Source organism: Aspergillus pseudonomiae (assembly GCF_009193645.1).
Source record: "Aspergillus pseudonomiae strain CBS 119388 unplaced genomic scaffold BDV37scaffold_35, whole genome shotgun sequence".
NCBI lineage: Eukaryota > Fungi > Ascomycota > Eurotiomycetes > Eurotiales > Aspergillaceae > Aspergillus > Aspergillus pseudonomiae.
In genome coordinates, this window is record NW_022476027.1 from 221,612 (window position 1) to 247,797 (window position 26,186).

The 26,186-nt window shown below is 49.0% G+C and overlaps 11 protein-coding genes across 11 annotated transcripts; 8 read left to right on the forward strand and 3 right to left on the reverse strand.

Moving 5' to 3' along the window:
* Positions 1-300: 300 nt before the first annotated feature.
* BDV37DRAFT_283373 (NAD(P)/FAD-dependent oxidoreductase) lies at positions 301-2,014 on the forward strand (the record flags this gene model as incomplete). The annotated part of the gene is made up of 2 exons (XM_032087273.1): positions 301-951; positions 1,001-2,014. The coding sequence occupies 2 exons, from the start codon at positions 301-303 to the stop codon at positions 2,012-2,014; spliced, it is 1,665 nt and encodes a 554-aa protein (XP_031941214.1).
* Positions 2,015-2,543: 529 nt separating this feature from the next.
* On the forward strand, positions 2,544-4,369 carry BDV37DRAFT_283374 (general substrate transporter; the record flags this gene model as incomplete). Its single annotated transcript, XM_032087274.1, has 5 exons — positions 2,544-2,742; positions 2,801-3,208; positions 3,258-3,645; positions 3,693-4,147; positions 4,194-4,369. The coding sequence occupies 5 exons, from the start codon at positions 2,544-2,546 to the stop codon at positions 4,367-4,369; spliced, it is 1,626 nt and encodes a 541-aa protein (XP_031941215.1).
* Positions 4,370-5,413: 1,044 nt separating this feature from the next.
* On the forward strand, positions 5,414-6,304 carry BDV37DRAFT_283375 (uncharacterized protein; the record flags this gene model as incomplete). Its single annotated transcript, XM_032087275.1, has 1 exon — positions 5,414-6,304. One exon carries the CDS (start codon positions 5,414-5,416, stop codon positions 6,302-6,304), a length of 891 nt encoding a protein of 296 aa, XP_031941216.1.
* A 437-nt stretch (positions 6,305-6,741) lies between these two features.
* BDV37DRAFT_126147 (putative pH signal transduction protein PalI) lies at positions 6,742-9,261 on the reverse strand. The gene is made up of 5 exons (XM_032078653.1): positions 8,907-9,261; positions 7,595-8,855; positions 7,308-7,534; positions 6,981-7,252; positions 6,742-6,786 (listed from the first exon to the last, which is right to left on the reverse strand). The coding sequence occupies exons 1-4, from the start codon at positions 9,094-9,096 to the stop codon at positions 7,245-7,247; spliced, it is 1,686 nt and encodes a 561-aa protein (XP_031941217.1). The 5' UTR covers positions 9,097-9,261; the 3' UTR covers positions 6,742-6,786; positions 6,981-7,244.
* A 506-nt stretch (positions 9,262-9,767) lies between these two features.
* Positions 9,768-11,118, reverse strand: BDV37DRAFT_249083 (uncharacterized protein). The gene has a single exon (XM_032082036.1). The coding sequence runs from the start codon at positions 10,487-10,489 to the stop codon at positions 9,980-9,982; it is 510 nt and encodes a 169-aa protein (XP_031941218.1). The 5' UTR covers positions 10,490-11,118; the 3' UTR covers positions 9,768-9,979.
* A 22-nt stretch (positions 11,119-11,140) lies between these two features.
* On the forward strand, positions 11,141-11,503 carry BDV37DRAFT_249087 (uncharacterized protein; the record flags this gene model as incomplete). Its single annotated transcript, XM_032082037.1, has 1 exon — positions 11,141-11,503. A coding segment is annotated over exon 1 (167 nt), but the record flags the coding sequence as incomplete, so codon positions are not given.
* Positions 11,504-12,009: 506 nt separating this feature from the next.
* On the forward strand, positions 12,010-15,263 carry BDV37DRAFT_294250 (glycoside hydrolase family 55 protein). Its single transcript, XM_032089593.1, has 6 exons — positions 12,010-12,560; positions 12,620-12,900; positions 12,968-13,386; positions 13,439-13,804; positions 13,856-14,329; positions 14,390-15,263. The coding sequence occupies exons 1-6, from the start codon at positions 12,403-12,405 to the stop codon at positions 15,140-15,142; spliced, it is 2,451 nt and encodes an 816-aa protein (XP_031941220.1). The 5' UTR covers positions 12,010-12,402; the 3' UTR covers positions 15,143-15,263.
* Positions 15,264-15,740: 477 nt separating this feature from the next.
* Positions 15,741-17,195, reverse strand: BDV37DRAFT_294256 (uncharacterized protein; the record flags this gene model as incomplete). Its single annotated transcript, XM_032089594.1, has 1 exon — positions 15,741-17,195. The coding sequence occupies one exon, from the start codon at positions 17,193-17,195 to the stop codon at positions 15,741-15,743; it is 1,455 nt and encodes a 484-aa protein (XP_031941221.1).
* A 782-nt stretch (positions 17,196-17,977) lies between these two features.
* BDV37DRAFT_271816 (FAD-dependent oxidoreductase) lies at positions 17,978-19,577 on the forward strand (the record flags this gene model as incomplete). Its single annotated transcript, XM_032084774.1, has 4 exons — positions 17,978-18,294; positions 18,347-18,621; positions 18,674-19,050; positions 19,113-19,577. 4 exons carry the CDS (start codon positions 17,978-17,980, stop codon positions 19,575-19,577), a joined length of 1,434 nt encoding a protein of 477 aa, XP_031941222.1.
* Positions 19,578-20,640: 1,063 nt separating this feature from the next.
* On the forward strand, positions 20,641-21,669 carry BDV37DRAFT_294257 (sterol desaturase family protein; the record flags this gene model as incomplete). Its single annotated transcript, XM_032089595.1, has 4 exons — positions 20,641-20,831; positions 20,887-21,234; positions 21,298-21,455; positions 21,518-21,669. 4 exons carry the CDS (start codon positions 20,641-20,643, stop codon positions 21,667-21,669), a joined length of 849 nt encoding a protein of 282 aa, XP_031941223.1.
* Positions 21,670-22,103: 434 nt separating this feature from the next.
* Positions 22,104-26,157, forward strand: BDV37DRAFT_294258 (P-loop containing nucleoside triphosphate hydrolase protein; the record flags this gene model as incomplete). The annotated part of the gene is made up of 3 exons (XM_032089596.1): positions 22,104-22,749; positions 22,809-25,367; positions 25,427-26,157. 3 exons carry the CDS (start codon positions 22,104-22,106, stop codon positions 26,155-26,157), a joined length of 3,936 nt encoding a protein of 1,311 aa, XP_031941224.1.
* Between the last annotated feature and the right edge of the window lie 29 nt (positions 26,158-26,186).

The following is a 26,186-nucleotide window of genomic DNA, read 5'->3' on the forward strand; positions in this document are numbered from 1 at the left end:
GTTGCATTTGAGAGCCAAACATGCAATTTCCCCAACTACTGGCTGCCTACGGAGGATACTATACAAGTTGTCATGAAAGGATCTGCACTCAGATCATCTCTAAATCACTTGTTTCCTATATCTGTGTTATTGGAGGCCACGTATGACGACATAGATACTGCCCTCTCGCTCCAAATTGCAGTTTGGTTCACAACGGGTACTATAATCCAGGCACTAGCATTCTTCGACACCTCGGGAGAGCTATATTAACTAACGAGGACCAGACTATTCTTTCTGTAACAATCACCTTTCATTCCAATAATGGGGGCCATATTGTCCAAGATCACTGAGACTTACCACGCCTTAGCTGCGTTCTGGTCAGAGCTCTCGCAGAATGCTGCCGAGAGCAATGCCCTTCTACGACGCATCGCCACCCCTGAATTTCCAGCCTCAGATCCAACTATTTCTTTCTGGCAGACTAATCCGAAACATCCAGATCTAGTTAATGCAAAATCGGAGGAGCTGCCCCAGTCGGCAGATGTTGTGATTATTGGCTCGGGCATCTCAGGGGCCAGTGTAGCCTACACGATTCTTACGGAATGCCAAGCGTTGGGGATAGAGAAAAAGGTTGTGATTCTGGAGGCACGCCAGGTGTGCAGCGGTGCAACAGGAAGGAACGGCGGTCATCTGAAGTGTTCTCCCTATTTGACGTATTCGGATCTGAAGGCACTGCTGGGCAAAGAAAAAGCCAAGCGAGTGCTCCATTTCCAACTTAGGCACCTTCCCACAATCTTAGAGCTGGTCAAAGACGAAGGCCTTGATGAAGCGGAGGCCAGGGAAGTGGAAACTGTGGATCTGTTCACCGAACAGACAATGTGGGATAAAGCGCAAGAAATGGTTCAAGAACTGCGACGAGATGCCCCGGAATACGCCGAGGGTACTATGATTTGGGACGCTAAACAAGCACAGGAGGTATGTGAGCTGTGACTAGCGAAATTCTCTCCAGCTGACTGGAATTCAGAAATTTGGCGCAAGCAGCCATTGCCACGGAGCGATTTCGTACCGTGCCGGCGCCATGTGGCCTTATCGACTTGTTACTTCGCTTTACATGAAACTAAAGTCCAAATACCAATCGTGCTTCTCCATTGAAACAGGAGCCACCGTCAGGGAGATACACGTGGATGATAACGACACTACACCTTACCTTTTGCACACGTCCCGTGGTAAGATACGCGCCACACACGTTGTCCATGCTACTGATGCATATGCACCGAACTTGATTCCTGGGCTGAAAGGTAAAATATTCCCTGTTCGTGGCCACATGTCTGCCCAAGCAGCCGACGGCCCCTCGTCTCATCTAGACGGCTCTCGCTCCTGGAGTATTATTGGCAAGAAAGGGTATGAATATATCACACAGCGGCCCCGAAAATCCGCAGGCCCTCACAGCCCTGGTGGGGAAATCATGCTCGGTGGCGGTTTATTCAAATCGGATGAGAAAGGAATGGATGAGCTTGGGATTTGGAAGGATGACTGTGTCGACCCTACTATCAGTGCTTACTTGAGTGGAATATGGTCAACCATGCTCCAGGGTGAACATGCCCGCGTACTACAACTATGGTCGGGATGTATGGGGTTTACGCCCGATCTCGTTCCCTTTGTCGGGGAAGTCAGTCCAACCTTCACGAGGCGGCGAAGGGCCCCCAATCAACGCAAAGGAACGACCTCCGAATCCGGAAGTGCCCCGGCAAATGAATGGATCACAGCCGGGTTTAATGGCGATGGAATGGTGCTAGCGTGGCTTTCGGGGACAGCTGTTGGACTCATGGTTTTAGGGCGTGAAGATGTCCACCTGGAGGCTCGAGCCGGCCGACCAGCGGGCAAAGTTACGGATTGGCTACCGAAAGAACTGTACCTTTCCGAATCCAGAGTTCGTGATTTGAGCATCTTCAAACTTGCGCGATTTTATAAGGGCTTACCTCGGCAGCACGACGGAACTGGATCAGTATACGATGAGGACTTCGGGAAAGAAACATAACGTTGAGACATCACATCACCCCATTCCAGTATTCAGAAGACCTAGACCTACCGGACTATTACCAGGCGTTCCGATCTGAAATAAACTTACCAACAAATAGATTGGATCCCGAAGTTGCCACCAGTAAGCGACCCGAGGATCTCCACCCAGGGGCCCCATAACCCTAAGACGAACCACCACTAAGCATAAATCTAACCCTATAGTATAAGGCTTTTATTGCAAAGCGGACCTTTCCCCGTGTCGCATCCCGTTAGCCGTCCTAGCCATGCAAGACGGAACCACATGCTCCCCCATTTTTTTCTTGACCAAGCATCCATAACTTGCACCGACTGCTTCTTCGACGTGCATTGATGCGGGGAGCAGTGCGGATCTTTCACCGTGTTGAAAGTAGGAGCACGAGCCAAATCTGGGGTTAACAGGCACTATGCCTGTGGCATGTGGGTAGAGGACTTTATATACGGATCACTACCCCGTGGGGATGAACCAGGTTCCCCAGCAAGGCCTTATCAACCTCTTTTTATCTGTTATCATGGGCACTGGATCCATTCTTGAAAGCAAGCCCTCGGTGGAAAACCGTGAGGCAGTTGATGATGCGAGCTCCAACCACAACATCGAACGACAGCAGGTTCTGTCCGTTGGGCTCAACGATGCTCTCACCAAGGAGCGCATGTCGCCCTGGTCATGGGCGATGGTCCGTCTGTATGGTCTTATTGCTTTAACTACCCTGAGTAAGGGATTCTCTATGCCTCTCTACCGCGACTCTCCATTCGATTGCTGACATTATAGACTGTTGTATGAACGGATTTGACGGTACCCTGATGTCCTCCATCAATGCTATGCCCACTTTTCATGAGCACTTCGGCACCCGCATGCAAGGTAGTGGCACTGGTATACTCTTTTCCATTTATGCCATAGGCAACCTGGCGGGCGCGGTGGTTGCTGCACCCGCCGCAGATACCTTTGGTCGGCGCTTTGGCATGTTCACCGGCTCACTGATCATCATTGTGGGAACAATACTGGAAGCCTCCGCCCCCAAGGTAGCCCAGTTCATTGGTGGGCGGTTTTTGATCGGAATGGGCATCAGTATATCGAACACCTCAGCGCCGATTTATCTCGTGGAGATTGCTCTTCCCCAGTGGCGTGGAATTTTCGGAGGGTTGTACAACGTCGTGGGATATTATACAGGGGCATTAGGTACGACCTACTTCTCACATAACATTTATCGCTGACGTTTTCATCACAGCCTGCACGTGGATTGCTTATGGAACTGGGTTCATGGAAACCAACTGGTCATGGAGACTCCCGGTTGTTATCCAGGCTGCTCCTTCGGTCATCGTCTTGGCGGTGGCGTTTTTCATGCCCGAGAGTCCTCGGTGGCTCTTTGCCAACAATAGACCTGAAGAGGCCCGCCAGATTCTGATAAAATATCATGGTAATGGTAACCCAGAATCTGCACTTGTTGCCCATGAATGCCGTGAAATTGAGGAAGGTATTCGCTTCGAGGTAGAGACAGGGGGCCGGCGATGGTGGGACTACAAAGTCCTGTTCTCATCTCGCGACATGTTATATCGCCTTTGGCTCCTCTTCCTTGTTTGCGTCTTTTCGCAATTTATTGGCGGATCCGTCATTACGTGAGTACTCCAGATATAGGCTAGACAAGCAGTGCTAAGCCAAGCAGATACTTCATGCCGGTCATGCTCGAGAACGCTGGAATCACTGGCGCCTCCCAGCAGCTGCTTCTTAATGCTCTTAACACGGTATTCTCCTTTATTGGTGGCATCTGTGGCAGCTGCTTCGTCGACCGCTGGGGCCGCCGCACTCTGTTCCTATACGGCACCTTTATCACGGGGCTAATCTATATCCCCATCAATGTTATCTCCTCTTACGAATCAGAGCGTCTCAGTACCAGTATGGGCTATGGATTCATCGCTTGTATTTTCCTCTACGGCATCGTCTTCTCCTTCAGCTGGACCCCGCTGCAGTCACTCTATCCTGCAGAGATCCTCCCCAGCCGCGTCCGAGCCAAGGGGATGGCTTTCCAGAACGTGGTGTACGGTGGCTCCAACTTCATCAATATGTACGCTACCCCAACGGGGATGGACAATATTGGTTGGCGGATGTATATTATCTTCCGTAAGTATCCTTCCCAATGTGCAACGAATACAACTGACGCGGACAGTGGTCTTGCATTTCCTTGAATACATCTTCATGTTCTTTACCCTTCCGGAAACCAAGGGCCGCACTATCGAAGAGCTGGAAGAGCTGTTCCTCGAACGCAACCCCGTCAAGGCATCCTTGAAAAAGAAAGAGGTGGTCGTCCGTGAGGGCATGGGCGTCAAAGAGGTTGGCGAATAGGACAGGCTATCAGGCGACCGAGCAACTCTCTTCCTCTACCTGTCGGTCTCTATACCTGTCTGTTTTAGCCCGATGGTGTTGTATACTCTCAAGCGCTCCGTATGTAGTCGTCGAGCTCGGCGTTAGGATAATCCCACATTTCATCTCCAGTTGACATGCCAAAAATAAAATTAATAAAAAGAGTACACGCAACATGCAATTTAACTCGGCCATATTTGCTCCTACTAATACGAAGTCCCTGCGACCCAAGAGGCTGAGGCGACTGGCACGTCGATCTCAGACCCATTGATTCGTACCTTACTCCTGAACGACGGCGAGATCCACTTTCAATTCCAGAAGTGGAAGATGATTGCTGGACTGCCGAGTTAATTTCTGAGGACATGTCTGGTCACCTCGTATTCTCCGGCGACTCGCCAATGGCAACTGAACAAACCCGCCGATCGACTCCATCCCCACCCGAGAGATTTGGTCATAGTAACATCGCTCGACAATCTGATACGGAGTCCATTCCCACCAGTTCACATGTCACCTTCTGTCTGATTCCTCAATGTTGCAATCCTCGACCCATGGGAACATGACAGGACTAGTCGAATGCTTCGCAGAGTCTCTGTGTCATAATGAGTGAGTGGTATAAATGGAACGGGCAGCAGTCGACCGTAACAGGCGCACCAAAAGGATGCAATCGCCTGCAGATCCAACTATCCAGAAAAGGTAATTATCGTCCTGAATACGATCTCGCACGTCCATCTAGGAATGGTTTCCATGCTGCACACGACTTAGGATAGCTCGTAATAAAAAAAGTTTGATTGCTCTTGCAGCCTCTGCTGTCCTGCTCTTCTCGCATTTCCCTCTCTTCCTCTGTTTCACATCCATACTTCCACACTTTCTGTACTCTATCAATCAACTATCAAAACCAGCCAAGAATAATACATCCCAAAGAACAACCCCAAAAATAAACCAGAAACAGAAACAACCACCCAATTCAAACCCACGAGGAGAATCAACCGAAGATAACAAGTACAGAGAGAAAGAAGGGAGAAAAAAATGAAATCCCTCCCCCTCGTCACCACCCTCCTCCTAACCCTAACCACAACGCCAACAACGCAAGCATGGACCTTCACCTGGCGCAACGCGTCCAACACGCCCTTCATGGAGCGCAGCACGTCGCCAGCGCCCTGCACGCAGATCGACCAAGCAGAAGGCAAGGAATTCGTCTTCGAGCCCAATAACAGCCCCTACTCGTTCTACATCTGGACCAACGACAACTGCTCGGGTTCTTACAGCGGGTACACGCCGCCATCGCGGTGGGGCAAGAAGGCCTCGACGGATCTGCGCTCGTATATGGTGAACTATGGCGGGAATGATGGGCCGGTGACCACCGCTGTTTCTACGTCTTCTACCACCTCTTCTACTACTAGTACTAGTTCTAGTTCTACGGGGACTACCACGGGGGGTAGTGCCACGGCTACAGCTACGGCTACTGCCTCGGCGAGTGCGACTTCGTCACCCGGGAACTCGTCCGGCTCGTCGTCGGGGATATCCGGGGGAGCGGTCGCGGGGATCGTGATCGGCGTGGTGGCCGGGATAGCGGTCGTGGGGGGAGCGTTCTGGCTGGGACGCCGACGTCGCGGTGGATCGGGAGGGAACCCCGGGCATGGATTCGGGTCAGCGGCGGGATCGGGGCCCGGGGCGGGATATGTGCAGCCGGGGACGCCGATCGGGGGATCCGATGCGATGCCGTATGGCGGGGGTTATATGGGGGCGGAGGTGAAGGCGCCTCTACAGTCCATGTATGAGAATCATCCGATGAGTCCTCTTCCTGTGTATCAGCCGCCGGTGGGACAGCAGTTTGCGGAGTTGCCGGGGGAGAGTGCGCGGGTGGAGATGAGTGATACCTCGAGGGTGAATGAGTTGGACGGCAGTGCGAAGCGGTGATTGTGTTCTGGGGGGGGTTTTGTTTGTATTATACTTCTGTACTTGTGTTGGTTTGGCATTTTGGTTGAATACCCCGGTGGTTTGCATTGTTCGTATACTCTTCGTAATCTATGTGCATATTCTTTCATACTGGCGGCCGTGGGCTTGTAACTGCGAGGGGAGAAGAAGAGGTTTTAAGCTGCCTATTCAAACAAGGGTTTGAGAATCGATGGAATTCCTTTTCATCAGCTATCAAAAGAACTCATGAGAATCACTAGGTGTTCCGTGTACGGAGAAATCATAAAACTGAAATACTTCCTATAATGCATTATCATCCATGGAGCCTGTCCGATAGTAGAAAAGAAATTGATATGTCGAGAAGGTAAAGATCGTGAGCGAGACCAGGCTCCCCTATCACAACAGTATGATACAAGCATCTCCCGATACATGGGGCCTTATCGTAACTCTGTACATGGGACCACCATGCGCGCTTCGCCGAGTATCTGTGACTCCAGATCACGGTAAACATTGCGATGCCACGCTGTTTTTATGTGCAATGCTGTCAAAGAGGTTGAAAGAAAAAGGTGGCAAAGAGAAGGAAACTAAGAGGGCGGAAGGCCCAAAGGAGCCCATCACGGATGAACGCCAAAACTCCCGTGCCAGCTGTGCTGTAGACCTGCAGAACGATAGTACTGACCACGTAAATGAATGCCAAACTCGAACAAGTAATAGGACGCTAGTGATGATGTTCAGGGTATAGGGTATCGTGAGGCTTCTCGGGGTATCGACATGGGTGGCATGCGACCTCCGACCCCACCAGCAGCACCACCTCGACGCATACCTGCTCGCAAATCAAAGTCGGGGTTGTTCTCCAGCAAGACATTTTGCCTCTGTTGGGCCGGAAGTGGAGGCGGCTGCCAGCGCGGGTTGATAGGCCGCTCGGAGATTGACGTAAAATGGCTTATATCGCTAGTAGTGGGTGAGCTGGGTCCTTCTGCCAAATCTTCCGTCAGTTTCGGCTCACCAGAACTACCCGGCGTCAACACCGAGGGCAACCGCGGGTTGCCCACGGCATGCTCATTACGATTAGCAAAACGAGGATCGGCATCTTCGAAATAATCTGCTGACTCAGAACGATCATGATGTGGGGTGCGAGTACGCTCCGTCGGTCGGTAGGCATGGACGGGCGAGGGTGAATGTCCGGGGCGACGCTCAGCCTGCTCCCAGGCAGCGCGAGGAGGAATATATGATCTGTTCGCGGTTAGCTCCGTACACGAGATAGTACGAATCAAGAGTTCGTTTTTGTCTTACGCTGTCCGGCTATAAAGGCTCGAAGGGCTGACAGGTTCGGGCTGGCCATCTGCCGACAGGGCATGTGGTTGCTGGTCTAGCAAAACCTCCTGAGGCACCGGCTCCGTCGAGCCTGTTCGCCTGGGCTGCGGTGTCATCTCAATCGCCTGGCCTACCGGGCTGCCATCCCGTGGCGACACAGCCATTCCAATTGGTCCAGGAGACGGCTGGCGCATGGAGCTGGGTGGAACATCATAGTCGTATCTCTCCTCCTCTGGCGGCGGCATCGGTCGCGGCCCAGGACTGGGCCCATACGCAAACGGTGGCGGTCCTCGATATGCCCCCCGTCCTCCGCGCATCGTGCCCATGGGACTACCTCTACCACCGGGGGGAGGGGCTCTGGGTCCACCATAAGGACCCCCACGACCGTAGCCTCCGCGAGTCGGATAACCACCCCGTCCACGTGGGACGAAACCCGGTGGGGGCGGCCCCCTCCGCGAGCCCATACTACCGTCGGAATATTGATTGTGCAGCCGGGGATCACCCGCACCAGGTCGCATGCGAGCGCCGGGCCCGTAGGGACCAGATTGTGGAAGCGGGTTTCCGAATTCGTCTCGTGAAGGGTTGTATGGCGGCCCGTTCTCACGCAGCTGAGTGGGATACGGATGGTCTGGTAATGGAAAATCGTTGGGCGGTGTTCGCGAGTTCAGTGGGGTGCGGTCGTCATCACTCTCGTGCGTTGTCGTCCGGAATGTCGCAAACGTGGGACCGGTGTCAGATCCAGGAGGTGATCCAGTCACGAAAGGCTCCTTTGTCTCCGCATTGAGCGGCTTCGGATCGTTTAGTCCCATGGCTGCTGCGGCGGCATTCTGGCGATTGTAGAAGTTTTCGCCACTCATCTCGGCGTTTTCAGCGATGCGCTTCTTCCGCGCCTTGCGACTTACGAGGGTTCGGCGCATCGCGCAAGTAACCACACCACAGCTGACGAGGAGGATCGTCGCGCCGAGTACAATCCAGCCACCCCATCCTAAATGAGGAACGAAGAGCAGGATATCGACGAGAAAGGCAAGTAGGGAGACGAGAAGCGTCGGAAGTAGCAGGATCAACAAGACGAGTAGGTAGCGGGGCGAATGCGACGGACCATGGAAGTGGGCTGCGGCAGCCATACAAAGGCAGATTAGGGTAAGGAATGCGGCGACCGGATGAACAATTAGAATAGACGAAAGCGATCTTCGAGTGCTAGAAGGGAGATTGAAGTCATCGCCGGTGTCCGAGAGGTCATCTGTCCATAGTTTAGCACTGAAAGGTTAAGTCGTGTCGGCGGACCACGCACCATTAGTGTAGCCGAGATGGATATTGGTGCAGTGACCAGCTTTACAGTAGCCGAAAACCCCATAGTCGACATTTTCGAACGTCGCCAGCGGGATTCCTTCGACAATAGGGGTGGAGATAACGGATAAAAGCAAGAGAACAAAAGCGATCAGGAGCAGGATCGTGAGGGGAGTCGCGGGTTTGAGAAGCATGGCGGAGGGGCGGAGTTGCCTAGCGATAGACAACCCGTCTTAAAAATGAATGACGAAGACGTTGAATCAAGTAACAATAACTATCGCAACCACGGGGCAGGTGACAGCGACACACGCAGTCAATGATAAAGACGAGAGTTCACAGCATTGGCCGAAACATTGCCGTTGGTCTCCTGGAATTGTTGGGTGGGAGGGAGAGAACTGGGAAGGTGAGCGCTTGAACCCCGTGAGAGGACTCGTCCAGTACTAGTAGTACGATTGTATGTTTGATAAGCTGGAGGGGAAACGGCCAGACTAAAAAGCTAGTAAATGTATGTATCAACGTTAGAAATCACAGATGAAAGATAACTGGTGCGGACAATCTATTTAGGCTCAAAAAGAAAAGAAAAGGTAAAAAGAAAGAATGCGACGATAAAGGGCAGAGGGAAATTGGACCGGAGGTTAATGGTCGAGAGGGAAAGGATAGGGAACGAATGAATGAATGAATGGAGTGGAGAGAGAGAAGGAGAGAATTAATTGATCCAGACAAAGCGGGTGGAAAGGCGACCCCATTCTTGCCTCAGGTGTCCAACCCACATGACGACATTGCCACGATAACTCCTGTTACTGTGTATACGGTGCAGGTACTCCTCTTCTTCCTCTCTTCAATTGTCAAACTCCCTTACCTTCAACGATATCCCACTTCTACTACTTTGCTTACCCTTTTATCTGTAGGGGCATACCTTTCTCACATAGTTTCTCAAAAGTTTCTCATCCTTCACACCAACCCTACTCGAGTCGGACTCTTCGTGGTGGCTGTGTCTCCGTCCGCTTAGCTTCCCGTCAATGCAACGGCTGCGACCCTTCTGATTCGCCCGACCGGGAATCACACTCAGTTGGATCCTTACACGAGGGACCGTGCTAGTGACTCTATAAGCCTACATCCTACCCAAGTAGTTATCAGCTTTTCACACGGATGGTGGGTTTTAGATCCTACAGCATTCCCTATGGCATATACATATACATACATATCTACTGCTAACCTTTTGAGAAGGCAGAGTCTCGACATGTTTGATTGTGCCTGGTCTGATTGAAGTTTTGCCCGAATGAAACAAACAAGTGTTGCAAGATACGCGCTAAGGCTATCGGTCCCACAGAAGCGTTTTACGCAACGTTCCAAGGCTATCTCTTTGAGTTTATCGCGACTGTGATCAGGATTCAGGGGTGGGCCACCAAATTTAGCGCATCCAAGGTCGGATATTTTATTAAAGGACACTTTTCCTACCCACTTCACTGAACCTATCGTTGTCCGTTCAAGGTTATTCGGGCAAGATCTGGCTTTCAAGCCGAGTGGACCACACGGGATGAATGTGCCCAGTACAGGTTCATCATTCAACTCTGCGTGTACCCTCATACCCAGTCACTAGCGAGCTTTATAAGATACGTACCACAGTGGAGGCGGCCTCGATGCCGCCTCCACTTTTTACAATGAGTCCAGCCCGCCTAGTCGAAAGTACTTCAGGTCGGTCATCAGATCATTGCGATGTTTTAGATAGGGATGGTTCCTAATCAGCATTGCCCTTACAAGCTCTTAGCATACCACAGCTTTCGTGGCATTTTCCTTCAGAAATGAGGTTGAAAGAAAAAGGGGAGGGGATAAAGAAGTGCAATCCTCGCTAACAATGCTACGGTTTCGCTTACTTCGAAGCCGAGCCACTATCAGTCTATAGCACTCTGATGTATACTATTTCTAGTGGGTAAGGGTCAACCAGTTGTTGCCCCGGCCCTTGGGACCCTTGAATGCAACATTAATCTCGTGAGGTTTTTACTACGCCATATGTTGCCTCGTCGGAAGCTTGCTCAGTACTTAATTGTTTGACATATAGACATTGGCAATCTTCTTGCTACCCTAATTGGCTGCCCATCTCTATGCAAGGTGAATGGGAGGGATTCCTCGCCTGATAACCTTATTACATCTTCGAACAACGACTATCGATATATCTTGAGGTACCTTACTTGATCTTCGTGCTCAGGCCACATTACTCGAGTCCAAAGGTATCGGGGTGATTCCACGCGTGGATTGAGTTCCACGAGAGTTTGATAGACATCGCCGAGCAGTACCAATAGAACCTAATCCTGATCTAGACAATAAATCGCAAGCATGCTTGATGACTGCTTCGAAGCGCCAACAATATGCCCGGAAGCCGGCAAGGTTCTAGATCACAGAACTTTCCTCAGCACTGTAATCGCACGCAGAGAAGAATTTCAGCTTCTTTCTTTCTTTTTTTTATCCATTATATTATTTATCATATTAATTATTTTGTTTGATCCTTGCCTTCGTCGGGGGTTTAGCCACTTTGACAATATCGAGGATTGTCAAGACAGGGATGAAGTTTGTTCTGTTGTCTTGGCCTTCAGTAGAACCACTGGAGCCGCCACGGTCTTGCTTATTGTAAGAAGAAATAAAAATGAAACAAGACACCGTGTCAACAACCAGGGCATTGTGAACTGAAGAAACCGAAGAATAAAAAAAAGAGAGAAACAAAACCAAGTATGGCGCACGTGGAGCCTCTTCGTCATCCGGCTTTGCAACCGAGGTCTCCCTTGTTTACATGTCCCCATCTTCCGGTATGTTTGGCGGCGGCAAGGAATCACGATGGCAAACCCTGGTCTTGAGTATGAATCTCGCATCCGCAGGCTATACTATGGATGAAATATCTCTCCGGCTTGATTCATCGTTGTTCTATCAATTCTAGAGTTCGATGGGACTGGGAGGTTGGGTGTTGCTGCGCCTACCCCGATTGTCCATACGTGAAACTGACATGTACAAAGCGACAGAAAGCGAACAAACTGACTCGAGTCTTCCGGAATATGTTGGAGTTCGTTAGAGTTGAGTCAATTATTCGGCACAGGGCACCGACTTACGAATCGGGACCCAGTCCCTGCAGCTCGAAGAATTCCATGCATGGCGTGCGTCGCGATGGTGATAAGATGTCTCACTGTCACGTTGATCGCCGAACTCAAGTATGTGAAAGATAGAATACATAAATACTCAAAAGCAGTTGAAGCTCTGGATTGCCCTTCATGAGTCTCTTCCTGCTTCTCCTGAGACTCTTAATGCGCCGTCGGGGCCATCTTTCTCTTCGAAATCCCTAGTTTGGCCCAGTTCGACTGGCCCCTGTGTTCACACGAGGATATACACGGCCAGGAGTTGCATTTGTTGACTTGGGTGGATGGTTTATTCTTCTAGCCCTTTTTTCTTTTCCTCTTTTCTTGACGATTTTTTTATATACCTTTTTTTCGTGTTTGGTGAGGCATAATTGCATAATGGTGTTTTCCTCTTCTGTAATTCGAATATTTTCCTTATGGCTTCTCATTACACACGTCTGGGCAGGCGGGATTGAGGACTTAGTCCACCAATTGATGAAACCGGTGGAAGAGGCTATATCTTTCTTCCCACCGCTAGACTGGGTCCCTCATCCAAAGTGAGTTCAGTGTGTCCCCTGCCGTGCCCTCTCATATTTTTAACGATTCATTGCGATAGGGGAATACCATTTCCTACGAAAAACGACACTGCGGAACCCTGGAGACATCTTAACACTGCTCCCGTGACCCATGCACCAAATGCCAATGCTGCTAGTTGCTCAGCTACCAATGGTTCATCTGGGTATTGGTATGAGAAGACCGAACATAAGGACCAATCATCGTTTTTGAGTTCGGAGTATAAAGACAGCTACAAGGTTTTTCGGAACGTTGTGAGTGATTATATCGCCGACAACACAGGAAAACAAGATGCGGCACCTGCCATACAGAGGGCTATTGAAGGTATGCACCACGTACAAAGATTGTATTTTGGACGAGGACAATTGCTGAGGGTGAAATGGACTGGCAGCGGGGGCATCAAACGGGCCTTCTCGGAATTCCAAATCTATGGGCACGACAGGACAACCGGCCGTAGTCTATCTTCCGGGAGGTACATACCTTTTGCAAACCTCTCTCCAACTCTACACAGGAACGGTGTTGGTCGGTGATCCGACGAACCCGCCCGTTTTGAAAGCCGCTTCTGGGTATTCTCTGGATCACATCGTTTACGCCAAGGATCCTAACCACGAGGGGACGAACAACTTCTACGTTGGCATTAAGAATATTGTCCTAGACTCCACTGGGGTCGATTCAGCCAAGTCCTTGAGCCTCCTTGACTGGACGGTTAGCCAGGCAACGCAACTCACCAACGTCGCGTTCCATATGCCAACGGGCAGCCAGCATACTGGATTGACGACGCAGTATGACTATAATAGTAACATCATTGTGGTAAGACCCACTTGCAAACTGACTATCAGCATGTGGTCCTGACAGCACGCAGAATGACCTATCGTTCAGTGGTGGTGGTGTCGGCATGAAGCTGAGCGGCCAGCAATGGGTGTTCAAAAATCTCACCTTCACTGGGACGACTATCGGAGTAGTTGCAGGAGCCACCGATATCATCTTCTTGGGATGTCGTTTCGAACAAGGGGCCATAGGTATTAATGCGAGTGAGACATCGGGCTCCTTGACCGTGATCGACTCCAGCGTCTCGAGCGTAGACACCTTCATCACCTCGAATGACTCGGGCGGTGCAGGAAACGCAATTGTCTTGGAGAATGTCCAGAGTTCTGGAGTGACTGTTCGTCTGGGAGGCAACGCTGTGCTCACAGGAGGTGTAGCGGACACCTGGGTCCATGGAACTCTGGTAAGCAACTCTTGCCAATAGAAAGTATCAACTTCTAACTGGTCGCGGCAGTACAATTCAGGAAGCTCCAGCAAAGAGCGTGTTGAAGGGAAGATTGTCGTAACCAACCGGGCTTCGTCTCTTGTGTCGGGAAATAAGTATTACACGGTTTCGCCACCGACTTACCAGGACTACAAAGCAACCGAGGTTCTGAATATCAAGTCTGTATCCTCTAGCCCTGTCTATGGAGATGGTCAGACAGATGACACGGCAAACATCAACAAAATCCTGGCCGAGAATAAAGACTGCAAACTGATATATTTCCCTGCGGGTACCTATATCGTTACGGACACAATCTTCATCCCTAGCGGTACGCGAATCATCGGAGATGCCTTCGCTTCGACTATCAGCGCAGTCGGAAACAACTTCAAGGACGAAGGTTTTGTTCGCGTTATGATCCGCGTAGGATACCCAGGAGATACTGGAGTCGCGCAGATCAGTGACATGATCCTTACGGTGGGAGACATTTTGCCAGGCTGCCAATTAGTGAGTTCTCCACTATTTCAAAACCGACGCCCCAGTTACTAACAGGACCTCAACCCTAAGGTGGAGGTGAACATTGCCGGAAAGAGCCAAGGGGATGTAGGGTTCTGGAATGTACATTTCCGCATCGGAGGCGGAGTAGGCAGCAGGGTGCACAGTGATTGTACCAGCACACCTGACAACTGTAAAGCCGCATATGGACTACTCCATCTCACGGGTACTTCATCTGCTTACATCGAAAACATGTGGGGATGGACAGCAGATCACGATCTCGATGGATCTAGTTCGCAGACCATATCCACAGGCAGAGGACTTTTGGTCGAAGCAACTGCTGCCACATGGCTTATCGGTACCGGTTTTGAACACCACACTCTCTATCAGTATAATTTTGAGCATGCACACAATGTTCTTGCCACCATGCAGCAGAGCGAAACCCCATACTGGCAAGGTGTAGGAAGCACGCTGGCACCAGCTCCATGGGGGAATCACCTGAGTGCAAGTGATCCGGATTTTTCATGGTGCGCTGGGGACGATGCGACCTGCCGTATGGCGTTGTTCGAACGGATCAATGGTGCATCAAACCTCTTCCTTTATGGAGGCTGCAACTGGGCATTCTTTAACAACAATGGCGGCTGCAACGGCAAGTGTCAAAAGAACGCGGTCCAAATTATTGAATCATCTGCGCTGTACTTGTATGGCACGAACACCAAGAGCACGGAGAATATGATTCTGGAAGGCTCGACGACTATCGCAAAGGAGGATGATAACGCTGGTGGCTGGGGAGGAGTAATTGCGGCTTTCTTGTACAAAACGTAAGAAAGCCCATGGGGAGGAAGATGACGGGGGAGCGACATATATATACAGGCTTTATCATTCTGGTCAATGATAACAGAATCGGTGTTTATATAGATAGATTGTCACATACGCACAGCCGCTGTGTGACATATCCTTGCATCTCATTCTGTCCTTGCATTTATGCTAGTTTACACATTTCATATGGGCGCATGGTTTTCAAAAGTCATTTCTGAATCCTAGAACACACGAAATGAACATTACTACGTCAATTGACGTGTCAAAGGCCAACCAGGAATATAATCCCTCGAGTGACCGGCCTCTTGGGGCAAAGAAATCACATGTGGTGCCTGTGTGCCCTATGAGCATGTCCACTGGTTGCCGCAACCCAGCTACTACTCAGTACTACTAGTGTATACGTGAAATCTGAGGAATTAGAACAAAAGATATTCACAAAAGTTGACATTCCTATGGCTCAAAACCTGTAGAGACGCCATATCGTACTGCATTGATATGGCAGACTCTTAGTCACCCTTATTTAGCCAAGCTCAGCTTTGCTCTCACTTAGCAAATACTCCTTGTTCCAGAAAGTATGCATCAGCCCATAAAGTCCACAAATTGGTCACTGTCGCCATATTTGTTCCAGTAGCCTTGACATCCATGACCGATGCATGGAGCTACTGGATAATACCTCGCGGTTGGCGCGAACCTTTTGGTAAAGGTTTGGCAAGTATTTCGCATGGTATTTCTGCCGAAGCTCGTCTCTTGTGGAATAGTCATAAATTGACCAAAAATCTTCTTCAGTGTAGTAGGTCCGCGCATACAGCCACTTCTGACCCCCAAGTTTGTTTACTAGCTTCTCGAGAGCGTGGTTAAAGCGGAGAAACTCCCGGCCTTTTGGACCTGGTCCGTAGATACCAACACTGAGCATCATCCCAGAGTCATCCGGCTCGGAAGCTGGTTGGGCTCGGGTTTCTGCTACTAACCCCGTGACGTGAGCTGTGGTTGAACGCACCGGACAGATCCAAAGGGGATACTTCCCAAATGAATCGTCCACAAAGTCAACCAGCTCTTTAGCCCCTCTATAAGGGACTGCAACATCTTGGATTGTGTATTCGCTGAATAGACCGCTCTTGTGGACGGCATGATACATCACCCTTGTGTGAGAGATGCGATCCAAGGCCCACCGCATGAACTTGGTTTGAGGAAATAAAAAGTACTCAAACGCATATTTGCCAACCCAGAATCCGCCTCTGTCATATCGAAACAGATAGTCAGCAATTGGAATAAGGTCCTTTGCGGGGCCAGCTTCCTCGGCAGCCGAAAAGGCCATGTCTTCAGCGTGCATGTAAAACCAGGGGTCGGAAGGGCGAGTAAATGTTTGTATTCTTCGAGAGCCGTGGTCTGCAGCGCTTGTAATTGATCCTGCACAGATAACTCCTCTCTCTTTGGTGAACAGAATGCCGTCCAAGTACTGGTATGCTGGGTCAGGTGTGAGATGCTCGATCTTTCGTACAGCCTCTTCGACGCCCATTGAGATTGGAAAATAGGTCAACTCTACTGCTGGCTCTACAGGGAGCTCTAGCAGCTGTATTTCGAGGAGAGTGGTTATGCCCAAGGTTCCGAATGAGCATGCAGCCCCGAAAAAGAGATCGGAGTTCTCTGTTGCGGAGGCAGTGAGAATATCGCCATTCCCAACCACTACCTCGATCCAGTTGACAGTTCTATCAAAAAAGCTGTGTCGGTAGGAGCTGCTTTCTCCGCCTGTTCCGGCAAATCCACCACCGGCCGTTATTCCAGGAAATTCCATGACGACCGGCGGAATTAGTCTATATGGAAGGGTTGCCTTGACAAGCATATCCATAGGGACATTTGGCTCTACTAAGACAACCTTTCTCTCTTGATCAATCCTGAGCACTCGGTTGAGGCTGCTTGTGTCGACAGTGTTCGAGCGAAGCTTCGTTGAAGCGCGTGTCGAGTTCGTTGAGCCATGGTATATGTGGAATGGGATTTTGTCATCATAGAATTGTTTCACATGTGTAGAGATTTTCTGAACGATAGCGTTGTGTAGTTTCATTGCGAACCCGGTTCAGAAATGTTGGAAAGCGATGCTTTGCGTGATTTTCTATGATGGTGGTAAGTTGGTTCATTGAGCATCAATAAAATGAGAAGAGATATAGACTAACATACAAAGGCGGCTTCACCGACTGTAGTGATAGAGTAAAACTTTCTCCGTTTCGCATGTACCAGTGATGCAAGCATACATTGTATTCTACACAGTCTACATCACAGGTCCATTAGATCTCGCAGTTTCTATATACTGCAAGGGGTGTACGGCTTCACTCATCAGATTAAGCTTCACCGTTCCTCAACGGATAATTTCAGGTAAGTATTCCGAAAAGTCGGTCAACAATGCTAAGTTGGCACTATTCAACCCCTTTTTTCTATGGCTTTTGCGCTAGGATAGGTCATATTGTAGCTCGGGATAGACTTCCTGACCGATAGGTGTTCACGCATATTTACAAGAAAAAAAAATCAATAAAACACAATCAGTTGAGAATCACAGACTCCTCATATGGATCGTAGTAACGCTCTTCTAGCACGCAGTTGATGATCGATTATAGTCTAAGTTAAGATCGCTGCAATTCATCGAATACACTTGAGTATAAGGTCAAAACCATAAAAAAGGTAAACCAAAAAGCCCATGCGGGATTATTTCTGATAATTATTCTAAGGAGAGAATCTAGCACCGTTACTCAGTGCTTAACCTCCGACTCTGCGATATTTATCAGTCTTCGTGCTCGGGCTCTGCTACACAGATACGCGAGGCTCATTCCGCCTTCTTGCCGTGGGATAATCATGGCGAATTTCTCAGACAGACAGACCCAAAAATTTGATGTTGTCATCGTGGGTTGCTCCGTTGCTGGGTTGACCCTTGCCAGTGCTCTCTCTAATCGTAATATTGACTACGTCGTTCTCGAATCCCACAAGAACCTGCCATCACCTCTGTCTGGGAATGCACTGACGCTACTCCCTAATGGGGTGCGTATACTCAGTCAGCTCGGAGTGTTGGAAGATATTCAAGCTGTTTCGCAGTCAATCAGCAGCCATTCGACCTGGCTTGCCAACGGATATCTGCTAAAAACGGTTGATATGAGGCAGCTTCCATGCACGAGGTAGGCATTCACGTCTACCTTATCAGTCATGCAACTCATGAGAGCCTTCTAGGCATGGTTACGACTCGGCTGTGATCGCCCGCTGGGATTTAATACAGATCCTGTATAATAGTTTAGTCGGGGACAAGCATCGCGTTGTGTTTGATAAGCGTGCAGTTCAGTTCGAACAAAGCGCGTCAGAAGTCAAGGTGAAATGCGCCGATGGATCCTCATTTACCGGGGACGTAATTGTCGGCGCCGATGGAATCCATAGTGTCACACGAAGGGAAGCTCTCTGGCATCAAGACCTTTCTAGAACGCTATGTAGTATTCAAAGTGAGCCACCAAGTAAGTTACAATAGTTAATATTGGATAGACGCTTGGCTTATCTTCATTTTAGGGTTGACCTCCGATTTTTCTGGCATTTACGGCATCTCAAACCCTATACCTGGTTTACACCCAGGGCAAGCGCATCGAACCTATGGAAACGGATTCTCCTTTATAGTAAACGTTGGCAAACACGGTCGTATATACTGGCTTCTGTCAATCAAAACTAGAGAAACATATCAGGACCCCCGACTTTCACGTTATGCGCATGACCATACATCAATCCACAAACACGTCCGACCATTCTTAGATACCCACATTTCTGGTTCTGTCCTCTTCAAAGATCTGTATTACAACTCGAAAACATGTCTCCACGTTGGGCTCGAGGAACTACTCTGCGACAAATGGGTTTCAGGGAATATTGTATGTATTGGTGATTCCGTGCACAAAGTTAGTGTGGTCTTCTATTCCTCATCAAGATATTACCAGACGATTAACTGATAGGCGGAAAGATGACTCCAAATTTGGCACAAGGGGCGAACTGTGCTATTGAGAGTGCCGCGTCGCTAGCAAACTGCCTTGTCTCTATCCTAGATAAACGCCAGGGTTGTGTCCGTTCTGACACATATGGGCGTGAGGCGATCTTACAATCCTGGGAAGCCTCACGGAAACACAGAATGAAATTCTTCTACACATGCGCCTGGATACTGGCTCGATGTGAAAGCTTTTGTGGGACTTTGTTCAAGGCGCTAGGGCTATACATTGGTTCATATCACGGTGAGCAAGTCATCAGCTACATATCAGATATTGATGGCCAAACAGAATACTTGGATTTTTTGCCAGATCCTCCGCGCTTATCCAAAACAGCATCGAAGGTGGAGCATGGGAACCTCTTTCATCTAAATTATCTATTTGTGAAGATGGCATTCGCACTCCTAGACGGCTCGCTTCGACTTTGGCAGTTTTGTTTCTCATAAAAAGGGTAGCCGATGTTAAACATCAATAGTGCCAATATATTCGATACATACATCTCATTGCTATTGATTTTTCTGTCATATTTGCGCTACCTAAAGCATATTTCGGTGCGAATCGCCTCAATTAGCTACGGTCGAGTACTCCGACTTTTTGCTGACGCTGAAAGCCCACATCCGGTCATATGCGCTCTGTATGTCCTCTGTACATTCCATTTGGAACATCAATTGAGCTTCTCTCATCTTTCGCCGAAGTGGTACTCATCTGGTCTCGGCTATATCCCCTTGCATAAAGCTGTGATCAAGTGAACAACAATTTCTTCACGCAAACTCTCGGAGATGCTATTAGATAACAAGTCATGGTATAAATTGCCCCTAGTGGACGTCAGGAGTTTCGAACATTGTTAATTTGTAGCTAATTTCTCAATCCAGTGCACGAAGTGGCTGCTCCTTCAGTATGGAGTATGTTGTGCTGCAAGGGGTAACATACTTAAGGAATGAAATTGTTATAGTCCACCAATACATACTACGCAGGAGGAAACTACTGCGTCTGTTGAGATAAACTAATACCGCCACACCCGTAAAAGCAGATATCCCTTTTGTTTTGCCGAAGATCTCCGTTCTCCATGAGGTCCACTTAGGACTCTTCCCTGTAAGATTAGTAACATCATTGCCATTTGTTTGAATCTGGCAGGTTTCATGTAGCCGCACGATGGACACCTCTGTATCCCGTACCGTAAATTTGGTTGAGCTACGTGGCGAGACCCAGTTATGTGATACGCCTAGAAACTAGTACTGAAGGAGAGTGCAGAAAGATGGCGATCTCGCTGCAGGATCAGCGGTAACTGTGGGAGCCCGTGCCAACATCCTGGTTCTCCCTCGATCAAAAATACAAACATGCCTGTATATCGCCAAATGACGATCACAATACAGGATACCGACTGTCTGGCTATAAAGCACAGACTAGGGCATATCATGTGAGACTAGGGCACTTCCCTCAGCTATCCCCTGAGATATTAGAGAATGTATATTTCTCTGACCCCAGTGGAGGCACGCAGTCGAAACCAACATGGACCTAATATTCAACTACTTAGATCCACTTATCATTGACAGTGTCTATGACTCAGTTCGCGACTCGTTGCAACTGAGACTATGTCCTACCTCTCATAGCTCAAGTGTCTGTTCTGTCATCGCAGATTCTAAGCTATGGTGTCGGGAAAGCATCTATAGGCAAAGTCTTAGCATATTCGTTGTAACATGGTTTGTGCCTTGTCCTGGAATTGTCGATGGCTAGCTAATGGAAATCAACGGAAAGGGTTTCTAGCTCGGTGTTTTTTCTTCTGCTTGGGACCGTCTGTCACTATCTATATTTTGACAAGACATTAAAAAAGCATCCCAAATACCACAAGAACCAAATCCGACACGAGATTTACGATTCCTTGCTGTCCCTTTTCGGCTTGAATGTTCTGACCGTCCCGATCTTCGTTGCTCAAGTTCGCGGATACGCAAAACTGTATGATTTCGGATCTGGGGGAATACCTTTATGGTACGAGTTTGGGCAATATCTTTTCTTTGTCCTATTCAGTGATACTTGCATGTATTGGCTGCATCGAACCTTCCACATCAACTTCTTGTTCAACCTCATGCACAAGAAGCATCATCAGTAAGGCACCTTGGTACAGCTGAGGATTCGGGACTGTGTTGAAACTGACGAGGCACTTGCAAGGTACATTATCCCGACCCCGTTCTCGGCCTATGCTTTCAATCCGCTCGAGGCGTATATCATGAGCCTGCCCATTTATTTGTATAGCTTTTTATGGCCGATGTCGCGGGAGGCACAACTCATTGTATTCATGGCCACGAATATCTGGACGGTTTTACTGCGTATGTGTCAACTCCATCCCTATCGGCACTTGCTCATTTGCCGCTAACCAATATGACTCTAGATGACAATCGTGATCAATTCCATACGGTGCATCATAAGAGTGTTAAACTGAACTTTGGACAGTTTCTTACACTTTGGGACCACCTGGGAGGCACCTACGCAGACCCAGAGAGATATTTTGCAAGCAAACGAAGAGCAACAGTCAAAACCTAAGGAAATATTGTATAGTAAGCTTAGCGTGGCAGAGGAATGGACAATACGGTCTAGGGGGATTGACTTGGAGGATCATAAATCGAACGAGTTAAGGGGTTCATTTCCCGGTGTAGATCCAGAATTAATTGTAGAAAATGGAATACTACTCAGAATTATCATCCTGAAGTAGCGAATATGACTAGTTAAAATGACATAGCCCTTTTTCGAAATTATGATGTGAGTATTAGAACCGGTGAGCCCACCAAAGCCCATATTGACACTGCTCTCTCCGTCAGCCCCTTACTATTCGACAGGGATGCACCTCAATTTAACCCCTTTCATCGACCCACAAGAGAGTTCACATTGCTTCTCCATCGGTATGTGGTTAGAGCGCTAGCTCTAGCTCCATTTTTCGTTGGTTTACAACATCAACCTACACCCTCTCAGCTAGAGCAATGCACTCAAAAAATCGTCAACGCAATCCCGAACGTCTGCACACATCAGGTTCAGCCGACTCCAGATCTATTCCGGTACATATAGAAGCTCACGATGTTTCGGTGTCCCTCACTGCTTCGTCTTTCCAAGGTATACGACGCGCTTGGAAACCCACCAAAAGTACAGCTATCCCGCCACAACCACCGAGAATTCTCCACAACGTACGAGCATGTATACCACCTGGACGGTTGACCGTTATCCTCGGAGGCAGTGGTTCGGGGAAAACTACATTCCTGAATGTCCTTTCTGGTCGAACGCAGAATGGTCGCCTTCACGTTGCGGGTAAAATTCTGTACAACGGCCGCGCAGATATCCGAGCATTTCGGAGTGCCTATCTGGTACAGCAAGATATTCTTCCTGCAATGCTGACCGTCCGCGAGATATTGAGCTATGCCGCAGAGTTAAGCTCGGGATGTACAGGAGCCTCGGAAATTAATCGTTCTGTCGATAACATCATTTCGATGCTAGGACTCGAAAACTGTGCGGAGACCCGAATTGGAGACAACAGGAACAAGGGATGCAGTGGGGGTGAAAGGCGACGAGTCAGCATTGGGATTCAGCTGCTAAAAGAGACCTCGGTACTCTTTTGCGATGAGCCAACAACTGGTAAGATAAAGGATATACGCTGTGAGGTAAGAGAGTCTATTCGCTAATTCTTTAGGCAGGCCTTGATGCAACAACGGCGTTTCAGGTTATTCAGACCCTCAAGCGACTGGCTGATGGCGGTATGACAGTAGTCATGTCACTTCATTCACCCAGGTCTAACGCATGGAGCCTTTTTGACAATGTGATTCTATTGTCCGGTGGTCACTTGATGTACAGCGGATTATCAACTATGGTGGGAGACTATTTTAAGGATTGTGGACATGAAATGCCTCCATTCGTGAATCCAGCGGACTTTCTCCTAGATGTCACATCCATTGATGTACGATCGGAGGCATCCAAGTCTAACTCCTGTGCCAGAGTAGAGCATCTGAAACTATGCTGGATGAATTTTTCGACAACCAATACAGCGAACTGTCTGTCTAACGGCCGGGATGTTTGTGACTACATAGACTTCGGTTTTAAAGCCCCAAGCTATCCAAGAGTGTGCAAAGTAATGATACAGCGAAACTTGAAGATATGCTGGAGGGACTGGAGGTCGCTAGTGGGAATCTGGTGCGCTGTGGCTGCTTTGGCAGCTATCAATGGCTGGGCTTTCTGGAAACTTGATGGCAGCTTGAGTGGGATTAGGTCACGAGAAGGGAGCCTCTGGGACGCAACTGGGCTATACGGATACTTGATTCTAGTTCATGAGATATGCCGTCTAATGGATGAGATCGGTCAATTTGATCACGAACGGAGAGATGGAATCTTAGGCGCATCCGCGTTTTTACTGAGCCAGAGAGCATCCAGATTTTTCCCGGAGGATCTGAGCCTTCCACTTCTCTTTACAGCCATATACTATCCCATGGTTGGGTACCGTGGCTCGGCCTCGCAGGTTTGCGTGTTTATACTGGTCATGCTACTGACGCATTATCTTGCCATTGGGTTCGCCGGTCTTTGTGTGGCCACTACCAGGAGTTTTCACGGAGCGGGCCTGATGGGCAACCTTTTCTTCACTTTGCAGATGGTAGCATCTGCATATTTTATCCAGACGGATCAAACGCCACCGTACGCTAGATGGCTCAAATGGATCACTCATACTTTCTATACCTTTGGTGCTCTATGCGCGAACGAGTTTATCGGTGTGCATGGCCCTTACCAAGGCCACCTATATGACTGTCCTTTCTCAGCAGGTCGTACAGATCCTCGCTGTAAACAGTATACTGGACGGTTTGTCATGGATAGCCTAGGAATGCCAAAAGAATGGATATGGCGTCCCATTGTGATCTTGTGGGCTATGACTTGTATTTTCCATGTATCGGGCGCCTTTATTCTTCATATCAATCATCCAAAACCACCTCTTACTCCTACGGAACGGGAATACAGCCCTAGTTCAACGGAGGTGGGGCGACAGCCAAGATACAATCGTTCAGTGACTCCAGTTTCCCTCTGCCTGGAAGACTACGCCTTAAAGGTGAAACGGCATAGGTCAGCGCGGCGAAATACACCTAGTGTTGCATCCAGAATCTGTGGTCCAGTGTCCACAATATTCCATCCAGGAAAGCTGAATGTGATTCTGGGAGCATCAGGTAGCGGCAAAACATCTTTATTATCTTCATTAGCTGAAAGGCTTCCCTCGAGTTCAAGTTTCAAGTGGTGCCGTACAGGCTCAGCTCTGTATAATGGACAACGGTTATCGAAGGTTCAAATCAGATCAATGGTTTCATTTGTGCCACAGGATGATCACAATCTGATGCCGGCACTTACGGTGAGCGAAACATTGCTCTTTGCCGCTCGGCTGAAGTTGCCATCCTCCATGCCTGACAGTGAGAAGCGTGAACGTGTTTCAGAAGTTATCGCAAAGTTTGGCCTGGAATCCTGTGCGAGACGTCTGGTTGGGTCCGCCATCGTGAGAGGAATCAGTGGCGGAGAAAAACGACGCCTCTCGATTGCCTGTGAGGTCCTGACTATGCCGCGGGTTCTTATTTTAGATGAGCCTACGTCCGGGCTCGACAGCTTCATGGCACTCACTGTGCTAGAAGTCCTGCAGAGTCTAGCTACCGAGGGCTGTACGATCATTCTCACAGTCCATCAACCCACATCGTCAATGTGGCCGCTGTTCTCCAACTGCCTGCTTCTTTCACCGCATGGAGTACCCTTGTATTCTGGTGAAACGTCTGAGATGTATTCCTATTTTCATTCGGCGGGATTTGAGTGCCCTAAAGTAGTGAACCCTGCAGATTTCTTCATGGATCTTGCAACATCCGGTAAATCACAAGGGAACGATGAAGATAGTAAGAAGCGACTAGACAACCTTGTCAATGTGTGGAAGTCGCATGAGTCCTACGCGAGAAAACAACCCCTTGACCCTCGACCTGGAACTGATCATAGCCACACAGAATTCGTTGCAGATTCTACAACATGCAACCATCATTCTTCTGCAACAGCATTCCCGATGCTTGTACATCGCGCCGCCTTGAATACTTTTCGCCAGCCAATCTCAATCCTAGCCCGATCAATCCAGGCTCCTGGAGTGGGTCTTTTGCTAGCACTCTTTACTGCACCGATGAAAACAGACTACATTTCTGTTCAAACCCGCATGGGTGTTATCCAACAGTATTCAGCTCTCGCCTTCATCGGTAAGCTTCGTTCTTGGTCATCCAGCCAATCGGTTTGCAAACTGATTCTTGATCTCTAGGTATGCTCCAAAACGTTGCGACATTCCCTCCTGAAGTGGAGGTGATGTACCGCGAGACATCAGAGGGTCTATACAATATTGAGGCATTTCTCGCGCAGTACACTATCCTCGAACTTCCTTTCGAAGCTTTTTCTGCACTAATATTTGCTCTGTTACTCGCATACGTAGCGAAATTAGCACCTGAGGCAGACCGGTTTGGGTTTTTGTTCGTAAGCGCTCTTTGCACGCTCAACAGCGGAGAATCTATCAGCATGCTGTTTTATCTTGTTTTCGGTCATATAAGCCTAGCCGTCAGCTTCACGGCATCGTTGCTTGCTATCTTCACCGTACTGGGCGGCGTCATGAGTCTAGATCCACCAAAAGTCCTTCAGTGGTTCAACTACATCTCACCCGACAAGTATGCAGTAAGCAGTGTCTCTATCTTGACTATGAGGGATGTGGTATTTAGTTGCACGGAGGAACAGCGAGATGTGAATGGAAAATGCTTAATAGAAACCGGAGAGGAAGTCTTGCAGATGTACAAATTCGATCAGAAAAGTCTGTGGTTGGAGGTGTTGGGGTGCGTTGTGGCCATGTTATGTTATCGTGTACTGGTATACGCGATTCTCAAGGCCAAGACTAAACGGCTGAACTCCAGAGGCACTCGAGATTGGTTTAGGCAACGGCGGCGGCGAGGCGAGACGACACGCGACGAAGAACGGGGTTTAATGCTTTCTGATCTGGCCGCATGATCCATTACAGATAGTCCAGCATTTGTCGG

What these genes read in the sequence shown, in the direction of transcription:
- BDV37DRAFT_126147 (XM_032078653.1), bottom strand. Translation starts at nt 9,096, where the DNA reads ATGCTTCTCAAACCCGCGACTCCCCTCACGATCCTGCTCCTGATCGCT. An exon ending in CCATCTCGGCTACACTAATG is followed by an intron (nt 8,856 to 8,906) that starts GTGCGTGGTCCG and finishes AACTATGGACAG; the next exon opens with ATGACCTCTCGGACACCGGC. An exon ending in AGCCTTTATAGCCGGACAGC is followed by an intron (nt 7,535 to 7,594) that starts GTAAGACAAAAA and finishes AACCGCGAACAG; the next exon opens with ATCATATATTCCTCCTCGCG.
- BDV37DRAFT_249083 (XM_032082036.1), bottom strand. Translation starts at nt 10,489, where the DNA reads ATGAGGGTACACGCAGAGTTGAATGATGAACCTGTACTGGGCACATTC.
- BDV37DRAFT_294250 (XM_032089593.1), top strand. Translation starts at nt 12,403, where the DNA reads ATGGTGTTTTCCTCTTCTGTAATTCGAATATTTTCCTTATGGCTTCTC. An exon ending in CATACAGAGGGCTATTGAAG is followed by an intron (nt 12,901 to 12,967) that starts GTATGCACCACG and finishes ATGGACTGGCAG; the next exon opens with CGGGGGCATCAAACGGGCCT. An exon ending in CCTGGGTCCATGGAACTCTG is followed by an intron (nt 13,805 to 13,855) that starts GTAAGCAACTCT and finishes TGGTCGCGGCAG; the next exon opens with TACAATTCAGGAAGCTCCAG.